General features: G+C 33.8%; 2 protein-coding genes across 6 annotated transcripts in view; one reads left to right on the forward strand and one right to left on the reverse strand.

Moving 5' to 3' along the window:
• LOC106772710 (DNA mismatch repair protein MSH1, mitochondrial) overlaps window positions 1-13854 on the reverse strand; it is a 43263-nt gene extending 29409 nt beyond the window's left edge. The window contains exons 1-8 of one of the 4 annotated variants that reach the window (XM_014659265.2): window positions 13610-13853; window positions 11245-11386; window positions 11013-11110; window positions 8977-9052; window positions 8389-8508; window positions 8235-8282; window positions 8047-8111; window positions 1690-1775 (exon numbers count right to left, since the gene is read on the reverse strand). In XM_014659265.2, coding sequence (XP_014514751.1) covers window positions 1690-1775; window positions 8047-8111; window positions 8235-8282; window positions 8389-8508; window positions 8977-9052; window positions 11013-11110; window positions 11245-11386; window positions 13610-13728 — 754 coding nt within the window. In that variant the 5' untranslated portion in view covers window positions 13729-13853. Of the gene's footprint in view, window positions 1-1689; window positions 1776-7160; window positions 7288-8046; window positions 8112-8234; window positions 8283-8388; window positions 8509-8976; window positions 9053-11012; window positions 11111-11244; window positions 11387-13609 lie in introns of those variants that run through there. The other 3 variants (XM_022784526.1, XM_022784527.1, XM_022784528.1) reach the window with 3 other exon arrangements.
• A 3696-nt stretch (window positions 13855-17550) lies between these two features.
• The window catches only part of LOC106772402, a 51947-nt gene continuing 48568 nt past the window's right edge, over window positions 17551-20929 (forward strand). For both annotated transcript variants that reach the window (XR_002669116.1, XM_022784990.1), the window contains exons 1-2: window positions 17551-18091; window positions 20843-20901. Coding sequence is in view for 1 of the 2 variants with exons in the window: in XM_022784990.1 (XP_022640711.1) it covers window positions 17807-18091; window positions 20843-20901 (344 nt within the window). In the remaining variant the exon portion in view is untranslated. The remainder of the gene's footprint in view (window positions 18092-20842; window positions 20902-20929) is intronic.

Below are 20929 nucleotides of genomic sequence, written 5' to 3' on the forward strand. Positions count from 1 at the left end.
AAATCTACATATAATAATATTGTTGTACAAGTCATCCTCTATTTGGCTTGGCATTAATGATTGGTATGATACTATCTCGGATTATACTGATTGGATTGTTGGTAATGGTGATTAAATTAATTTCTGGTAAGACAAATGATATTCTAGTAGCTGTATTTCTCTTATGGTTGGTGTTTCTAATGTAGAGAGATTCAAGCTTTTGTCAGAGTATCACATGCCTAGAATGGTAATGGTTGGTCTCCCTCTCCTCTCTTATATAATATCCCTAGTCAGCAAAATCTAAAAATCTTTATTCTTATTGAATTGTCTGATATCCCTAATAGGTCTTTAGACGATGATGGTTATTTATGGTTTGTTGAGTCAGAAGCTCGCTATAAATTTCTTTATCACTCCCACTCTTCCTATTGATTGGGGAAAGCTGATTTGGGTGAATTTCATCCCTCCTGCCAAAACTTTGGTTCTCTAGAAATTGTTACATAATAAAATGCCTTCTAATAAAGACATTCAATACAGAGGTGTGTCTGTGTTCAAAGTGTACTTTATGTAAGCAATAAGAAGAGAGCACTATTCATATTTTCTTTGAATGTAACATTCCCCCGCATGTCCGGTCTTGGCTGCTGCATGTTTTTCCTGGTAAACACTTCTCTTCCTTTGTTGATTTGATACAATTTATTAAAGTTGATGGAAGTTCTTTAGTGAAAGATATATGTCTGGTTGTTGTTATTTATTCTAGATTTAAAACAAAAAAGTATAGATCTGGAGTTGGCTATAAAAACTATAAAGGGATATGTTAGGCTATCTGCTCACTCTTCTAAAAAGGATATGCCCAGTAATATGATTGATTTTTCTATTTTGAAACTCTTTGATATTCAAACTAGACCTAGGAAAGCAACTAGGACTCTTCAAGTCATTTGGAATATCCCTGTTGTGGGATGGATCAAAATTAATACGGATGGAACTACTAGAGGTAGCCCAAGGCATTCTGCTTGTGGTGGAATTTTCGGAGGTAGTCAGGGAGGATATATTTGAAATTTTTCTTCTTATTTGAGCACTCAAAATGCTTTACATGCTGAGATTATGGGGGTATTTTGGCTATTGAGAAATCTTGGCATGATGGTCATAAGCAGAGGTGTGGTTGAAATGTGGTTCTACTTTGGTTTGCCAAGCATTTTCATCTCCTCAAATTCTTGTGGTCACTTTGAGGGAAATGGAGGAAATGCATGAAGAGTTGTGATGCTATAGAGCTTGATCGAGCCCACATTTTTCGTGAAGGACATTCTTGTGCCGATAAGCTTGAAAATTTGGAGATTGATAAAATCCATGAGTTCCAATGGTTTGAGCCTCTTCCTCAGGTTACCAGGCTAGAATTTTTTTTCATAATAGATTTCAACTCCCTTTTATTTTTCTTTATTTTTTCAATAAATTGTTTCATATGATGGCAAATGATTGTTGAACGATGGGGTGTCAGCCTAGCTTAGATATCATAGTTCAAAGTGATACCTAACAAAAATTTTATAAAAAAAATGAAAAAAACTAGACCTCATAATCTCTAACTAACAATAAAGTTATGTTGTACACAAAATATTTGTCCTTAGTAACAAGTGGTGCAAAAAAAGTTATAATTTTAAAAGAAATGGTCACCAATAATCTAATTAGTACAGATAGGTAAGAAAAGAAAAAAATCAATACCTATTACAGGCATTGGTTCAGGAAAGTTGAGATCATGATCAACTGCCGCAAGTCCATATACATACGGATTTCCAGGATGAGCATGCCTAGAAGTTAAACATGAAATCAATAACATGACACAATAAAAATTCAAAACTAATTTGAGATAAAAAATATAATGGAAAAGAAGAAAATTAATTTCCGTGATCCCAGTAACCTACAAATACTATGTAAATGGAAAAGAAGAAAATTAATTTCCGTGATTCCACGATGTCCCCTTTTCAGGCCTTCTATTGTCGTGACCCTCCTTTGTTGTTCAAAGGTTTTACCATCCCATCAAAAGTGCAAAGTGTGAATCAATTACTACGATGAGATATCGATGAGATATTGAGGGGGTTGAAGGAAAATTTATGCAAAGCCCAGGAGTGGAACAAGGTGCAGGCGAATAAACATCGAAGGGAGGTGGAGTTCCAAGTCGGCGATTGGGTGTATCTTATGTTGCAACCCTATCGTCTGAAATCACTGGCTAAAAGATCTAATGAGAAGCTTCGACCCAGATTTTACGGTCCTTATATAGTCCAGAAACACATAGGACTTGTAGCTTATAAGTTGGACCTCCCTACTCACAACAGAATTCACCCAGTCTTTTATGTCTTCCTCCTCAAGCATGTTGTCCAACCAACCACTCCAGTTCAACCTCTTCCATCTACACTTACAGAAGATTTGATGTTAGAGGTCTGTCCAGAGGAGCTGCTCGATGTTCACACGTCTCCAACGGGAGATTTATAGGTTTTACTTAAATGGCAACACCTTCCATCCATTGAAAACAATTGTGAATCTGCAACAGCCATCAATACAGAGTTCCCTGCTTTTCACCTTGAGGACAAGGTGAAATTTCAAGGAGGGGGTATTGATAGGTACAAAGGGAAGGCTTATAGCAGAAAAAAAATTGTATGATTTAGTTTATTGTATGACGGACAGTATTAACTATCTGTAAGGTAGTTATTTATCTGTAGTTAGTTGCATTTGACTGCTATGAAGTAAGAATGGATAGTTTTTAGTAGTTTTCTATCTTGGTTTTGGAAGTTCTATAAATCTAGGAAAGTGGAGAGTGTGGTTCTCTCGAATAACAAGATGTTATATGTATGTTTTAGTTTCTCCATTTGGAGGAAATCTAGTGTGTTGTTGAAATAAAGGTATACAGTTCTTAAGGTTGTTTTTTAATTAATCTGCAATACAAATGAGAAGTTTATGGGTTTGTCCCTAGAACCCTAGGTGCAAACCCAGGTACTACTAGTATAGATATTAAACACACTACCCTAAAGTAGGCTTAATGAAGATACATAAGGTAATTATTCTAACATTCCCCCTTAAGCTAGAGCATACAAATTGTATGTACCAAGCTTGCAACAAAAAAAACTCAATCTGAAGACTCCTTAATGACTTGGTCAACACATCTGTGAGTTGATAGTTTGACCCAACAAACACAGTACATATTTCTTTAGTCAACAACTTTTCACGAACAAAATGAAAATCAATTTCTATATGCTTTAGTCCTCTCGTGAAACACTGGATTTGATGCAATGTGGAGAGCAGCTTGATTATCGCAATACATCTTCATAGTATTGATGTCACAGAAGTTAAGCTCTTGAAAGAATTGTTTCACCCATATAAATTCACATGTCAGTGACGCCACTGGAATAGGAAAGACCTACTGGAGGATATGAAAATCATGAACAGATGGAGAGATGTAAGGAGTCTGTTCAAAGAATGTGACATTGGCAGACATGTAATACTTCTTAGTTTCAGGAAAGTAACATTAATATCCTTTTTGGAGTTGAGAATAGCCTAAGAAGAAACATTTGAGAGCGCGAGCGGAGAGTTTGTCTAGTCCTGGAGACATGTTATGAACAAAACATACACAACCAAACACTCGAGTAGATGTGTGAAAGAGAAGATCATTGAGAAACAGAATGGAGAAAGGGACTTTATGATCAAGAGAGGAGAAAGGCATCCTATTAATAAGATAACATACAGTTAAGATGGCATCCCCTCAATGATGGGCTGGAATATGGGCACCAAGCACAAGGGTACGGGCAGTTTCAACCAAGTGTCTATTTTTTCGTTCTGCTATACCATTTTGTTGCGGTATATGAGGACAAGTAGACTGATGTAATATATCATGGGAACTCAAGATTGCAGAAAAGGAGAATGAGAAATACTCTTTGGCATTATCATATTTTAATATTTTGATTACTTGACCAAATTGATCCTTGATTTCATTAAAAAAAGATGTAAACTATTCAGAACGATCTTTCACAGGATAAACCCAAGTACATCTTGAATATTCATGAATGAGGGTAACAAAATATCTAAAACCAAAGGAGATATGACTAGGTCCCCATATATCAGAATGGATGATTGATAAACTAGAATTACATATTGATTGAGACCTTCTAGGAAAGGTAGATCTAACATGTTTTCCTAGTTAACATGACTCACATTCTAAGGTCTGGAAGCCACTAAGTTCAGGACACATTCTTTTTAATTTGGACAAATGAGGATGGCCAAGTCGATGATGTAGTACTTTAGGATTAGGAGTAGCAACACAGAACACCCTTGGACGAGACCCAAAATGGTATAATATGCCAGCTTCATATCCTTCTCCAATTTGTCTTTCCGAACCACACTTTTGTATAACAAAATATTTGTGATCAAAGGTTATTGAACAATTTAATATTTTGGTCAACTGGCCTAGGGAAATTAAATTAAAAGGACAATTAGGGACAAAAAGGACAGAGTTTAGAGTGAGAGAGGGAGACAAGAAAACATGACAGACTCTTTTCGAGGAGGTTTTAGATCCATTCGCAAGGGTTATGAAATGAGGTTTTTATCTAAAGGGAATGGATGAGAACAAAGAGGTATTACCAAAAATGTGTTCAAAAGAACCTGAGTCAATTACCCATGAATTTTGACCTTCCATGGATTGACAAATGCAAGTTGTTGATGTACTGGAAGATTGAGATGTTTGTGCCAAGCGGTTAGACTTTAACCTTAGATACTCTTGATATTCATCCTCAATGAACTTAGAAGTAGAAGTTTGATTCTTCAAAATAATAACGATTTTGGAAGGGAAACCATGTAAGGAGTAGCAATTCTCTTGAGTGTGACCAATCCTTTTACAGTATGTGCATTGATGACGTGCTCGACCTCTTGGTCCTCCTCCTCTAGTGCCACGTCCTCCTCTTCCTCGTGTGACAACCATGACAAATGGTTCCACTAGTTCATAAGCTTCCTGAGTTTGAGTACCGGGACATGCAGAAGACGAATGGTCAATGTTTCCATGGAGGAGACCTCATGACTAGTCAAAAGTTAACCTCTGATATAATCAAAATCTGGATGTAAGGCATGAAGGATCAACACCATGTAATATTTGTCTAGTTTCTTCTTGATATCCTCTAATGAGTCCGCTTCCAAAAACATCCTTAGTTCTTCGGCAACAGATTGGGTTTCAGCCATGCAGGACACCATATCATGGTCTATCATTTTAAGAGATGCAAGCTTGTTTGCCGTTGAATATGGTTGGCATAGATGCTTTGAGCTTTCTTCCAAAAGGAGTGACAAGTTTTGAAAGCTTTCAGAGATATAAGAAGTTTGGGTTCCATTGATTGCCATAATAGAGCACACAACTGGAAATCTACTTATTTCCACTAATCAACCTTGTCAGCAGGTACATGGTTGTCATCTTGCTCAAGGTGATCATAATGACTTTGACCAAGAAACCACATCTCAACAGTAGCAGACCAAGTTAGGTAATTTTTGCCATTTAACTTTTCATAAGTGATTGAGGGACTTCCAAAAAATGAAATGGCACTTCCCAACGCCATTTCAGATCAAGAGTTAAAAAACCAGAAGGAGAAACCGAAAAACCCTATGTGACTTTCGAAAGGGTTGTTTCTAGACGTTAATAAAACAAGGTTCTGAGGGGCAGCACAGAGAGAGGAGAGACTGGTGAGAGTTATGGAGGTGGCGCGGTGGCGTTCCGGCAAGCAGAAGGTGGCACGTGAGCAGCACACGCCTATTCACGGCGCAGAAAGATGTTGCACATGGAGGAGAATTGAACTTCGGCACTAGTGGGATTGGTTGTCACGTGGAGAGGTGAACTAGATCTGGTGGTCACCGGACGAAACTGTGACAATGGCCGACGGCAGACGACAGAGAACGATGGCGGACAATGGTGAACAACGTCAAAACGACAGAGAACAGAGGTTGATGGTGACAAACTACAGCGGACAGCTCCTGACAGTGGCAAAACAATGTCAGACGATGGCGGACAACGGAAAACGGCACCGGACAGCTACAAACGGTGTTGGACAGTTGTGGATAGCAACTAGGGTAGGAGACTAGATAGAAACCAAAGTGGGTCCCGCTCTGATACCAACTTGAGATTGAAACTGTAAAATAATTTTGAGAGGGTTGGATAAATCCCTCTCACTCTCATTCTATATATAACTATATATAAGAAAGTTCTCATACAAAAGTACGTGGATGATTACGGGTTTGCCCCTAAAACCCTAGGTGCAGACCTAAGTACTACTACTATAGATACTAGACACAGTACCCTGAAGTAGGCTTAATGAAGATACATAAGGTAATTATTCTAACAGTGTTTAAACATCTTGCTGTAATAAACTTGCACTCTTGTGTTACTGACAACACACTTATATGCTTCCCAACACATTCACTACTAGTGTTACCTCATAAACAAACTACCCACTGTCTACCTCAATTTTTATATCAAAATGGAGTTGTTGAACATAAACACCCCACATTTTGGAACTTGGTCTCACCCTCCTAGCTCAAGCATCATTACCCCTTAAAGTATTCGGACCATGCATTGACTACTAGTGTCTACCTCATAAATAGACTAATCACTTCCTACCTTAATTTTGATATCCATGACCCTAAATTGTTTGCTCAGAATCCTGATTATACTTTTTTTAAGGATTTTTACTATGCCTATTTTACTCCCGAGAATGCGTTTTCCTAAGGTACTCTATTTCCAACAAAGGATACAAGTGTCTGGCCTCCAATGGTTAATATTTACAAAGATATTATATTTAATGAGCAAAGATTTCCCTATCTCCATGTTTCACAGCCTATTTGCCACTTTTCTAAACTCAAAGTCAATTCCCATTCCCTCACTATATCACCAAAATGCCGTCCTACATCTTGTCAACCCTCTTAATCTAGTTTCTTCTCCTGCCTATTCCTCCTTCCCTGCCCCCTAGTTCCTCTCACTCATTCAATGTCTGTCCACCCTATGCAAAAGGATAAATTTGGTTTTGCAAAGCTTAAGATTCATCCTACTGTTCTACGCACCCATATGGAACCAAAAAGCCCCGAAATCCTACTTGGTTGGAACTTGAAAGCAATAAAAGTTGAATATAATGCTTTAATTGGCAATGGCACCTGGCCTTTGGTTAAGTTACCTCCTCACAACAATCTCACTGGTTGATGTTGAAGATTCCACTCCCACATCATTCAGAGCATGGTAGTCAACATCATGTTCCAACTACAACAATTGCACGACTCTACATTTCTGTCATGTCATGGCAAGTTCATTCATGTTCTGAATCACTGCTGAGCAGAATGGGTAGAATAGCCATGCAGAATCATAAATGTAATTTTAGGTACTGTGTATTATATTCAGGAATCAAAAATTTAGATATATAGGAAAAACTGTCAATTAGATAATAAATGAAGAAAGGAAAATAAATAAGGATAAAATCAAATAAGAGATTTGATTTTGACCACAAAAAATCAAATCAGAATTACCTTTTGACACTAATTATTTCGAATAAGATCAAATTAGAATAATATGATTAATTATTCAATCTTCTAGAAAATAAAATTCAGTTGTCAACTAATTCCTAATATGACATACAGCTGCCAACAGTAGAAATAGTGGAATCAGAGAGTTTACTGAGTTTGTGTGGATCATCTTTTTATGTGCCAACTTTCAGCATTGAGTCAAGTTTCACTTCTTTTTTCATTTCGGGCCTCTACAAACCTACTAAGCCCATGATCCCTGTATTAAATAGCATTTTATTGGGATCAAGGTATGCAGAACCCAAGTGAAACAACTGGGTCAGATGACCAATCAGAGTAAACCTAAAGAACAAGGGGCTGAGCTATTCTTGCTGGTTGAAATAGGAACCTATGATTATCAAGCATGTCCTTGAAGTCAACCAATATGACATTATAATAATTAGCAAAATGAAAGCTTATTTTACTCTAATAACCACAGCAAACTCTATCAATTGACCACAGAAATCCATAGAGAGGCCACTGGCATTGAGAGAGTATTGTACTAACCCAGATATAAAGCGACGTTTCCTGGATCGAGCTTGAGTTGGGCCCTGAACTTCCTCCACGATGCACTGTACAGATCAAGATTAATTAGCAACAAGTATTCATAAAACAGTAACATGGCAAGTAAACAACAGAGTAATGAAAACTTTAAAAGGTGAAAAAAGTATAGACTATTTAACTGTTGCACTCACCACTGAATAACCATTTTGAGTTAGATCATCTAAAGTTTGTCGAAGATTCTATGACAAACAAAAGATGAAAGTTGTTATATATATAAGAAAGTCAGAAAAATATTTCATATATATTTAAAATCCATGAGAAAATAACATAGTAAAATGTCAATACCATAACAGGACAACCAGCCCTTGGAACACTATCTGATTGGAGACCACCACAAGGATTTAAACCAGCATATTCAACAAGCACACAAGCATCTATTCCCCAAGCTTCATAGAATTCCCCAACCTTAGCAGTAATTAAAAAATATATGAATTAATACATGACACAAACAGACTATTTACTTCATGAGGGATAGAAATGGAATGCTCCATAACCAACGAAAGAGAAAACAGAAATTTTATCAAGAATTGGGAAGGGGAAATGCATATTTAGTCCTAGTATTTTCAGTAAAACATGGACAAGGTCTTTATACTTTCATATCAATAAACAAAGTCCTCGAACTACAAAAAACATGTGAATTTAATCCCTCCTTTCTTATAATTTATAATATTTCCTGAATTTACGAGGAACTAAATGCATATAAATTTGAAGACTAAATTCATCAACACAAAGGTACATAGATTAAACCATGTTTAACCAAAAGTATAGCCACTAAAAACACATTATTCCCAATAAATAATCATGCTCCCTTCAAACTAAATTTATAAGACCACCAATACTGAACTCTCAATGAATGGCATAACTATTACTTACTCTGCAGAGTAATACTTGACGTGGAAATTTTGACTTGAACTGCAACATTTCCCAGTTGAGGGTTCCTTCCTTTACACTGCGCACAGAGATTGGTTCTTCCATCAACATTCCCATAATAAAACCATTCCTCATATTACAACAATAAGGGAGTTCAAGTGTGTTTGAACAATAGCCCATGTAAATGCTAAGAATAAAGGATTATTATAGACAGTCATATATGCATTCTTGATGACATTGGTCCAATAGTTGTGTTCTTGAATCTGAACAGAAGAACATTGCAACAGAAGAACGCACTTTTTGCCGAATTTATGAGAGCTATTCATGCCATTAAGTATGCAAGAAGTGTCAGATTTAGAAGACTCTGGTTGGAATGTGATTGAAATTTGGTTTAAGCTTCCTCTCTTCTCCAGGTTGTACCATGGTCTATTAGAGGGCGTTGGAGAAAATGTGTAAAGTTTTGTAGTGGTATTGAGTTTAAGGTGTCACATATTTTTCGAAAAAGAAATCATTGTGCAAATAAGTTAGCCAGCTTAGGCCTATCAACCAGGGAGGGATAATAGATGTATTCTTCCCATGTATAGGGAAGTTTAGCTCATGGATTGCCTTATAGCTAACTAGCTTGTTCTTTGGTCATGGGTTTTGGTTTGGTCCCTCAATGAGTTTTGTGTTTCTATTTTTCTCATTTTTAATAATATCTTCATAAACTTATAAAAAAATAAAAGTAATGGGAATAAATACTTTTATTAAGAATTGAACAAAAGTGAAGAATAATGCCAACCGATATACGTAAAGTCCTATGGAATTTGTTGGAATTGTAGTCAAGATCACAAGACAATCATGGAATAGTGTGACTCCTTGATTTAGCACACCTTATTTGATTCAATGCACACACAAGATCATGCCAGAGTGGAAGATCATGCCGGAGAGGGATCACGGATGAAGATTGTGAAAGCATTTGGATAGACAATCAATTGAAACGTAGATGTTGATATACAATCTTATCAAAGGTTGATTGGAAAATTGATCTACTTGTCTCACACTAGACTCGACATTGCCTATGTTGTAGGGGTTGTGAGTGAATTCTTGTATAATCCAAAGGAGACTCGTCTCAAAGGTGTTTATCACATTCTACAGTACTCAAAGGAAATCATGGAAAAGGATTTCTATTTACAAAAGGAAACGAGATGTGATCTTAGAAGCCTACAAAGATGCTAACTATACAGTTTCTATAGACAACAAAAGATCTACCTTTGAATATCACACTTTTCTTAGAGAAATTTTGGCAACTTGGGGGAACAATAAACAAAAATGTTGTTATAGATCAAGTGCAGAGGTAAGTTTAGAACAATGACATTAGGGGTTTGTGAAATACTATGGTTAAAGAAAATTTTAGAAGACCTGAAGATTGATCTAAAGTTGAAGTAGATCAACACTTCTTATAAGAAAAATTCGATGATAAGACAATATGTACACCATTTGTATCCTCTGAAAACTAAATTGCAGATGTATTGATAATAGGAGCTAAGTGGTGCTACATTTCAGTCTATTGTTAACAAGTTGGGAATGGATGACATCCACTCACCAACTGGATGGGGAGTATGAGAATCCCTTGATTTATATTGCAGATAATAATTTTTTGTACACTTTTAATTACATAATTAGGAGATTCAAATACATTCCATAATTAAGAGTATAATTAGGAGGATTAATAGGTTATATTTATCGTACAAGATCATTGGTTTTGATTTATAGGGATAGATTATATTCATCATTCATAGATGAACTAGACTGAAGAATGATTCAAAGAAATTGAACTGAAAATTAACTGCTATCTAATTATCTCATCACACATAAAAATAGGAGTACCAATCATAAACTAGGATGTTCCATTATTAAGTCTTTGAATTCTATTTAAGAACAATTACTCTTCTATGAATAATATCATAAACCAAACAATAATTGATGTTTTCATATTGTTTTGTTATAAAAAAAAAATGCATAAAGTAGTAACTTCAATTTCGTTACTGCTCACTCACCTTCCATTTTTCAATTTGGAATCCAGGCCAAGCAAATTAGAAAATTCAAGTTTTTCAATTAGTTGGACAGTTGAAAACTTTTTGCACATTTGCAACCTCTGCCATGATTTGAGAAAGAAACAAAAGTCAGAATGAAGTTTTATTGTAAATATGACTTCATAAACAGACCAACAAAGTTCAAGAACAGTTATTTCTGCTTTAACCAAATACAAAAAAGATTAGATGGACCTACCTCCTTCCACCACAATATGTGAGGAAGATCTTTATCATCTAAACCATTCTTTGGTTCCTTTGGCTTCTTGGTGGTCCTACTACTCCCCCTTGAAACCTTGTTTTCCATATAACTCGATACATTCTTTACACATCTATTTATTCTGTTCAATAAGAAGTTTCACATTTTACATGTCATACAACAAAAAACTAGATATTTAAACAATTACAATTTCACCAGGTCAAGCAAATATTAGATCAACGTTTATGCTGGTGATGCAAACTTTCTCCAATCAACATTTAGTTCCTCGGCGTTTTAAGAATCATTTGAAGAATATGTTTTATCAACTTAAGAGAATTAGATTTCATGTGTCTCACACATATAGGGAAACTATTCTGTTGATGAATTGGCTTGTTTTAGGGTTAGACACAGATGTACTAGGTGGTGGGATCTTATTCCTGGTTTTGTTTAGTTTAATCTCTATAAGAATAGATGGAATCTACCTAATTATAGGTTTGTTTATTGAGTGGCTTTTGCTATAGTCCCTCATTTAATTATATTTTTTTATTTTTCTATTGTACTTGGATATGCTGCAAACGATTAACATAACATGGAGTGCCCACCTAGTTGGCATTGCAAATTCTATAGTGATTTCTTATATACCTTCTTTGCTTTATAAAAAACTTCATATTGATCACACTTTGCACAATAACATAGAAAGCAAGAAGGATGTAGCCAGAATGAACCCAAGGTCCAAAACCACTATTAGCATCAATAACTCTTGCTAACTCATGAGATGTTGTTCAAACACCAAAATCTCACACGAGATCTTTATGACTTTTACCATGTCTCTAAACTACTATAACTTAATAGAAGACTGCTTGCGTTAGTTTTACACCTTCATAGGAAATTTTAAAAAAAAAAAAAAGATGGAAAAATTGATTTCACCATGGCACTCACTCACTATAAAGCCATACACCATCCTTTTTACAAATTTTCAAGTACAATGTTTAGCACAAAAAACTTCAGCAGTAAAGATGAATGATATTCATAAAACTTAATAACTACCCCCTTGTCACAATGCAATTGAAGCTATTCTCACAAATTAAAAATAACAATAAATATAGCACTCATTGAAACAATTTTACTTAAATCATCTTATCCTCTCAATAAATACATTACTTTTATCAGCAAATATAAACGTTCTCCTTATGAACATTTGGGGGGAGATTAGAAATTAAAATAATAATGGGTGAGTTTAGGTATTTTTGTTTTTGTTTGTCTTTCTATCTAGCATGTTTTTTAAAAAATAAGCACTTCTTTACATTTTAAGAAGCAAATTATTAAGAGAGTGGAATTTAAACCTAACACAACCTTAGTTATATATTGTAATTTATCACGGTTTCTAATCGATGTCGAATTTTCAACACCCTTTATGACGTAATGAACTTCATGAATGTGGGATAAGATATTTGTGGGTGATAGTCCTAAAGCGGTGGCATAATTGTCCCGATGAACTTGACTAGGTTTTACTCTAAATGGCTTACTTACCAGATAGTGAAATTTAAATCTAACACGGTTTCACTTATATATTATGATTTTGTCTTATTCTTAATCATTGTGAGATCTCCGACACAAATATTAGGTGAGCTTGTTTGTAGTATTCTTTACAAAAAAAGCTTAAAGCTTACTCAATAAAATAAAAGCTTTATTCTTTTGTCATCCAATAGTCTGATGTGCTTAGTTTTAAAAATAAGCAATTTTATGCTTATTTTAGTAAGTAAATTGTATATGCTTCTCAAATTACTGATTATTTTAAAAATTGCTTATTTCAAAAGTATTTATTCTAAGTTTAAACAAACTGGCCACATCTATTTTCTTAAATGGGCTTTTTTTTTCTCAAATTGCTTATTTCAAAAACACTTACTTTACCTTAACCAAACACCGTTTAATCGAAAACTTAAAATATCTATCACATTAGAATCTTTCTCTTACGGGTAAAACTACAATCGTTTTAGACCGAGATCAAGGAAGTATAAAAGTCAATTTTCAATAAAAAAAAGGTTTCTGCAAGAACTAAATAATATAGTTTCTTTTTGTAGCCATGCGATGATGTATCACCGGTTCGATGAATGGTTAATCTTTACTGAAGAATAAAGAATACAGAATACAAGTGAGTTCATAAACATGATATGTATTGCTTAAAGTGAGTGTCACACCTAATCACGTTTCGAAACACATATTTGTAGATAATACAATGTTAAAGTGTAATTCTAAATACAATGTTTTGACAGATAAAGTGAATATTCACCAAATAAACTGATAAAATACTAAATAAAAATTCTATATGACAAAATATGAAACGAAAAAGACAAGAAAATATTACCGGAGGAAGCGAGAGGGAACACATGAAATGAAGACGGGAAGTGGCGAATGAGAGAAGTGCGAAAGAGAGCGGCAACGAGGCAGGAAAACGGCGACGTTTCTAGTGACTACCCTGTACATTGCGGTGAAGGGTAGAGAGAGAGTGCAAGCACAGAGAGTTCCCGCCACAGACACCAGGGGAAGGGTTTTAACAAAAAAGAAGAGAGGAAACCAAAACGATATTTAGAACGCCACCGTGTCTCAACAGTGTTTTCTCTTCTGTCTTTTTTCAAAAGTAAATGATTTTTCTTTTTAAATTGGCCATTTAAAATAATTTTTTTTGAATAAATCTTAGTTTTTGGACATGGATTTCAAATATTCTAAAAAAAGGTAAATATATAGTATTTAAATTATTTATAATTAAATTCTTTTTATTTCTTAGTTTGATTGGAATAGTAATTAAAATGTTTTATACTTGGATTTCTTTATATATGGATAAAGCAATCTAATTTATCTTTTAAAATAAAATCTTATTCTAAAAATATTTGAATAAATTAATTTAGTTTGAGTTGACTTAGTTTAATTTTCAATATTAAACAACTTGTTTTGACTTTTAATTTGAACTAACTTATTTTCATCTTTCAATTTTTGTTGAACCGTCTTAATCTTCAATTTGGGTTTAATCGTCTCGGTCTTTAATTTGGATAGACTTATCACACATTCGATTTATCTTAATCTGTCTAAATCTTTAGTTTGAGTCTAGTTGTCTCAACCTTTTTCTTAACTTATTCGTCTCAACCTTCAACCTAACTCATTTATTTCAACCTTTGGCACAACTAACTCAACTCGTCGTTTGTGTCATTATTAATCCACTTAAATTAGCTTAACCTACTTGTCCGGACCTATGCTAACTTGTCTCGACCTTTAGACTAATTAAATTGTCTCGACTTATGGAATGGGTTGATTCGTTTTGACCTTTAGTTTGGATAAAATTGGTTTGGCCTTCAACATGTGTCGAATAGGCTCAACCTTTAACATATTCTAACTCGACCCCACTTTCAATTCAATTGACTCATCTTGACCTTCGACTCTTGGACAATTTATCTTGAAATTCAATCCTAGCCAAATCGATTCGACTTTCGATCTAAACAGACTCGATTGTGCTTTAACTTAAGTCAACTTAGTTGAGCTTTCAATTCGAGCCAATTCTATTGAGCTTTCAATCTTAGTTAACTTAACTAGACTTTGAGTCTAAATTGAGTCAACGTGGCTTTTGTGAATAAAATAAAAATGAAATTAAAGAGAATTTACATTTAAAAATTTCCTCACCTTCCAAAATTTTTAAAATTTTATTTTCTTTCTAGTTACTATCTAAACTAGTGAAAACAAATGTGTTATGTGTGTTTAGTTTTTTTGATAAAAAAAATAATGAAATTATAATTATAAAAATAAATATAAATAAATTTACAATTTAATTACAAATAGTTTTTATTTATTTATTAGATTATTTTTATTTAATTAATTTAGCAAAATGGTTAAATTAAAAAAAAGTAGTTAAATTAAAAAAAAAGTTAAATTTGAAAAATCAATTAATTTAAATAAAACAGCTACTTGGAAAATAAAAATGAAAAAAAAAAAGTGGATACCAAAAAGAAAATTTATAGATAAGTCATTTTAGTGTAAAGGTTTAAATTCTTCAAGTAAATGAAATATCGTTTTAAATTATCTCGTCCAAACACATGTTAATGTTGAATCCAATATGGCAGCATTTTGACAACCTGGATTCTTAGTGAAAACAAGTTTTGTTCAAGATTTACTCACCATTAAAGTCGATCTATATTAATGTGGAAGAAAGTCTTGAAAACACTAACGTGTAGAAATAAATAGGTTGTGTATAAGTGAAAGGGGAATGAATTGACGAAAAAATTATTTCAAAAATAAAAATCCTTTTAAAAAGAAAACTTCCTCACTCCCATAAAAGACTATTTTAGGAGACAATATTGAATGCTTAAGTATTAAAAAATATAAATTAAGTAAAGAAGTATTGAAAAAAAAAATGTGATGACTAATAGAATAAGTAAATATTTATAATATGTTAATATTATCTTCAAGAGATAATAAGTATAAGTGGGACATACATGTGTAAAAACCATTATTATTGTTGTGAGATTAAGGACAAAGGTAAAGTTTGTCGTAAATTGCGTCATGTAAGTAAGATACTTTTTTTTTTTCAAGTTATACACATCCCACTCAATATATCATTATGGTCTGGTCAAAAATAATTTAATAACCATGAAATTTAAGTGTGCTAAAATCATGAAAAGTTGATATTTATAATAATATAAATAAAGTTCAATTTATATATTTGTTAATTTATTGTTATATATTAAGTTTGTTTTATTTGTTATTATGTTAACATGTTCACAAATATTTATAAATACATGATAACAATAAAGCCACTCAATATTCATTATTTATTAACTTAACCACGAGAGTTTGAATTGATGGATTTTTTTATATGGAAGATTAAAGCTTTCACTTGCTTTAGAGATCGAGCTAGTTCACCTTGGATTAATCTGGCAAAGTTCCAATAAGAACATTTGATGTCTATTGTAAAGTGAGGTAAAATTTATCATGTCTTTATATTTTATACTATCATCATCTTGTGTAAAAGATAATTAATCACTAATAACAAATCTTACTCGTAATACCATAAACATTTATGATCAAAACTTTGCAATGCATTTAAGGAGTGCTAGTTTCATGTTCCATTTATTTTCTACTTTAAAATTTATTATGATAAATATTTTATTCAAAAATTTGTGGATAATTATCGATCTAAGTTTGCAATCAAATATCAGTGGCTTGTGAAACTTTCAAACTAACTTGTACATCAATCCAAGTTCAAAAGGTAATTGCAACTTTAAAGCATGAAATTCTCCCTACTCTCTCATCATAACTTAGAGTTTTTATAAGGAAACAATAGCTTGATTATTGAGAGCCTAATACACTAACTTGGAAATTAAGTTTCGATGAAGCTCACAATAATGATAACTTACAAATTAATCTGAACTACAATGACCACAAAATCCTCGATGCCTAAGAATGTTGATAGATAAATAAACAATCAATCTTGTGCAAAAGTTACCAAAAGAAACTAGGGTGAAAAGAGATGAAGACCAAACAATAATTTTGGTAGAGTGTCAACATTATTTAGGATTTTTATGAGAAAATTTGGGTAAAGGGACTAAGGAAAACTTTTTTCTAGCAATGACAATGTTCTTAAGTTTGTCTATTGTGCTCACCTCTTACTTTTTGGGAGTCTACTTAGTAAACCTTCAATAATATTTCCCTTTGAAAAACTTGTATACATTCCATAATTAGCAATTTCGATGGTATCGCTATCAACTTACACCATCTTTCATTAAAAGTCCAAAATTTTACCAATATCATCTTTTAAAGGAAAAGAAAATTACTCGTCACTAGTACTTGATAAGATAACACTTTGACAAAAAACACAACAACTTCATATATTAAACACAAGAAGATGTAACAAAACACAGTCTTACACAATGATACAACAAAAGAGTAAAAAATAGGAGAAAAAGAGACAAACTTAAAATTGAATACTTTACAAATTCGCACATCAATAAAAAACAATGAAAAAAGCTTTTGACTATATCGATAACAACATTATACAAATAGAACTAGAAGTGCAAGAAAAAAACAAATTATTTTTTATATTGCGTTTCACGTTACATAATTGTTAATTATTAAATAATTCTTAGTTATTAAAAGTTAATCATAATTCGCGTCGTTTCGCTGGTTAAAAAAATTATTTTTTTTATCATTGTGTTTCACGTTACATAATTTTTAGTTATTAAAAATTAATCATAATCAAAAAAGAAAGTAATATTTTTCTTCACGTGTAAAAGAAGCCCTTAAATTATAACATTAAACACTCGTATAATAAAGAAGAAAAGCCGTAGAAAAGTGTCACCGTCCATGGAAAGAAACCTGTTGACATGCTTTCCAGAACTAACCAGAAACGAACACACTTCTCTTCACTTGGCTGTACACGAAAATCCACTGTCTATTCTCAACCATTTACCCTTTCCATTCCTCTTAATTACACCTTTTGCCACTCCCTTCCTTCTATTCGCTTCCATTAATGTTTATTATCTTTCTCTCTTCCCGCCTCTTGTAATGTAACAAGAAAATGTCCTCCGTCCAATTCCGTTACGCTCTCTCCCCTCTTTGTCCCACGCTTCCGCCTCCTCGCAGGCCAATATTTTCTCGCACCTTTACTCCTCGTTTTCTCGGAAAATTGCGTGTTTTATCGACCGCGCGGAGGAGGCGAGTTCCTTCAATCTGCTGCTCCTCAAAGACTGGTTCCCAGCTCCAGCGGGTTTCTGTTCCCGAGGACGATGATCGGCCTCCGTTCGATATCAATCTTGCGGTTATTCTCGCTGGATTCGCTTTCGAAGCTTACACAACTCCACCTGTACGTGTTCTTTTCATTCTTTTCTGCAGGGAATAGAAGAAACTTTCGGGAATAGTGAAGCTGTGCTAATAGTTCATAATTGAAGTGCTAGAAGAGTTTCTTTTATCTTTTATCTTTTTGGCTAAGCTAAGATTATATTGATAAATCGTATTGTATATTTTATATTTATATGTTGTTATAATAATATTAATAATATTAATTATAATAATATTAATATTGATTATAACAGTGATAATTGGTCATTTTATTACTCTTAGTGGTGTTTATGTTAATTTAATTTGAGCATACTAAGAACAGTATGATTAATTCTAGGCATGGCTGAGAATGCTCAATTCATTAGTTTTTAGAATGCATAGTAGAGAGAATATATAACCGACATAAACAATCACAACTCACCATTAGACCAAAGGAATCTACCCAACAGAAGGTAAAAAAAGTTGTACAATAATGTAATAAACTTAATACAGCTTAGCAGGTTTCTAGTTCCTTCTAAAAGACGGGAGATCATAGGGAAAACAGTTATAAGGTTATACTAGGCTATTGCCAATTCACGACAACAAACAATTCTTCTTCTCATTTCTCAATCAGATATTTAAAAGATTTAAAAATCTAATTGTTGGTCGTCCACGAAATCCGGAAACAGAAAGTAGAATCTTAAAAGATATTTCGTAAAAGCATGTGTCGATTGCAACTAGCTTTTGTTGTAGTGCCTTCTAGTGATCCTCTTTTCCTTACCATAGAGTCAAATATAATCCTTGAAATTGTTAGGTCTTTTGGTGATTCTCTTTGGTCTGGTATCAAATGTAATCCTTGAAATTGTTAGGCCTTTCTGGTAACAATCACACTGTTACAGAAGAAAGTAGAAAAAGGAAGTAATCACTCACATTTGTATTATTTGTCAATGAAAGCAAAATACAAAAGGATAACAAATCCCACTGCACTGAGCTAGGCTCCTATAAAACAGCCCAAGCGATTCCCCCTCCTCTGCTTCAGGAAAAAGGGCCTCCTTAACTGTCCTTTCTCCCTTCATGATTGATTTTCTCCCACAAAATAGTATACTCTCTCCTCTAACTGTCCTACCCATTAGTTATGCCTCGTCCGTCATCCAATTCTTCTTTATCACATATACTCTTCCCCATTGTGTCTTGCTCCTTAGTAGTGTGGAGCCCATCTAGTTCTCCCAATTGGTATCTTGGGGTGAGATGACGATCCATTAAACTAGAACAAGCTTGGTTAGGAGGAGAAGTGGGAAGGTCAATCTTGGATTCAAGGATTGAAAGAGCCTGAACTAAAGGATGAATATCAACAATAGTAGAGGGGAGCAAGTCCTTGATGCAATTCTAGTTACGGACAATGAAACAAAAGGTGTATTATGGATGAGCTATATATTCACTTGAAAGAAAATGAGGTCCTAATGTATGGTATATTCTATTGAAGAAGCAGGGTCCTGAGTGATTTGTTGAAACAAAGAAAAGAAAGTAGGACTGTGTTCAAGGGTCATTGTATAAAGATGGTGGAGAACGATTTTCAATAGCATGAAGAGGACCCGATCAAGAAGTGATAAAGCCATTCCAAAATGTCCATTGGGACTAAATTAATGCAGGTCTGTCCATGTTGAAAGAGGCGATGATGCATTCATTGCTTGGAGTACACTTATAGTCAGAGAATTGGTTGGTTTTAGAAAATCCACCCCAGGGGATCATTTCCATCAAAATGTGGAACTTCCAACCCGATTGGAGGGTGGTGGGATATTGAGGAAGAATTGCTTTATAAAGAAAAGAGGTAGTGGAGCAGGTGGTGTGGGTGTCTAAATGGTTAAGTATGCCTTAACCTTCAGAGTTAAGTCATAATGTATGGGTGTGGGTAGATTGTGTTTGTGTAAGATGTTGGAAAGTATCCTCCAAATGGTTAGTGACAAAATTTTTAGTGTTGTGCTCTGCCCTGATAGGTTGGACTAGTGGATAGGGAAACAATTGTAAGAATATGCTAAGATATTGCTAATTCAAGGCAAAAGATAATTCCCCTCCATTTCTCATTTCTCAATCAAATGTTTAATGTATTTATAAATCCAATGATTGTTGGTCGGTGAAATCCGAAAACAGAAAATACAATATGTGAAAGATATTTCATATAAGAATGTGGCTGTTGCAACTATGTTTTGTTCTAGTACCTATTCTCTATTTCTCAGTATATAGAGTCAAGTAGTCCTCGAAAATGGCTCCCCCTTTTGGTGATTATCTTTAGTCTGACGGGTTGGGCTATGTTACTATTAGGAAAAGCATAGGAAATTATAACAATTGACCATCTTATGTTTGACAATTTGATTACTAATGGTAATTGCGGACAGTCACTTTAGACCTTAACTTAGGCATGTGTTATTCAATTTGGTACTTGATTTTGTTGGTCGTCGATTAATTTGATCTCTAATGTAGTTAGGTAATGTTGTTAATTGAAAGACTAAATTTCAGGAATTACTTTTATATATTTTACTCTTCTTCTATTGTGAAAAACAAGCTAATATAAAATTATTAGTAAGTTTATAACATATGGTGTAATGTTAGACGTTGAAATGAAAACTGAAATAGATAAATATGTATGCTAATTATATGATTCTTGCTATTTCTTCATGATATTATGAGTTGAATGGAATAAATCGATCACTGTTACAATGAAAATAATGGTTTCTTTTAATGATATTTCCAAACTCCTTTTCAAACCTTTTCTTTTTCTGCCCATTACAATGTGTTGCAGGAAAATATAGGCAGGAGGGAAGTTGATGCTGCTGGTTGCAAGACAGTCTACCTTTCTGAGTATGATTCATTTGCATTCCTAAGTTTC

This window comes from Vigna radiata, chromosome 8, assembly GCF_000741045.1.
Source record: "Vigna radiata var. radiata cultivar VC1973A chromosome 8, Vradiata_ver6, whole genome shotgun sequence".
NCBI lineage: Eukaryota > Viridiplantae > Streptophyta > Magnoliopsida > Fabales > Fabaceae > Vigna > Vigna radiata.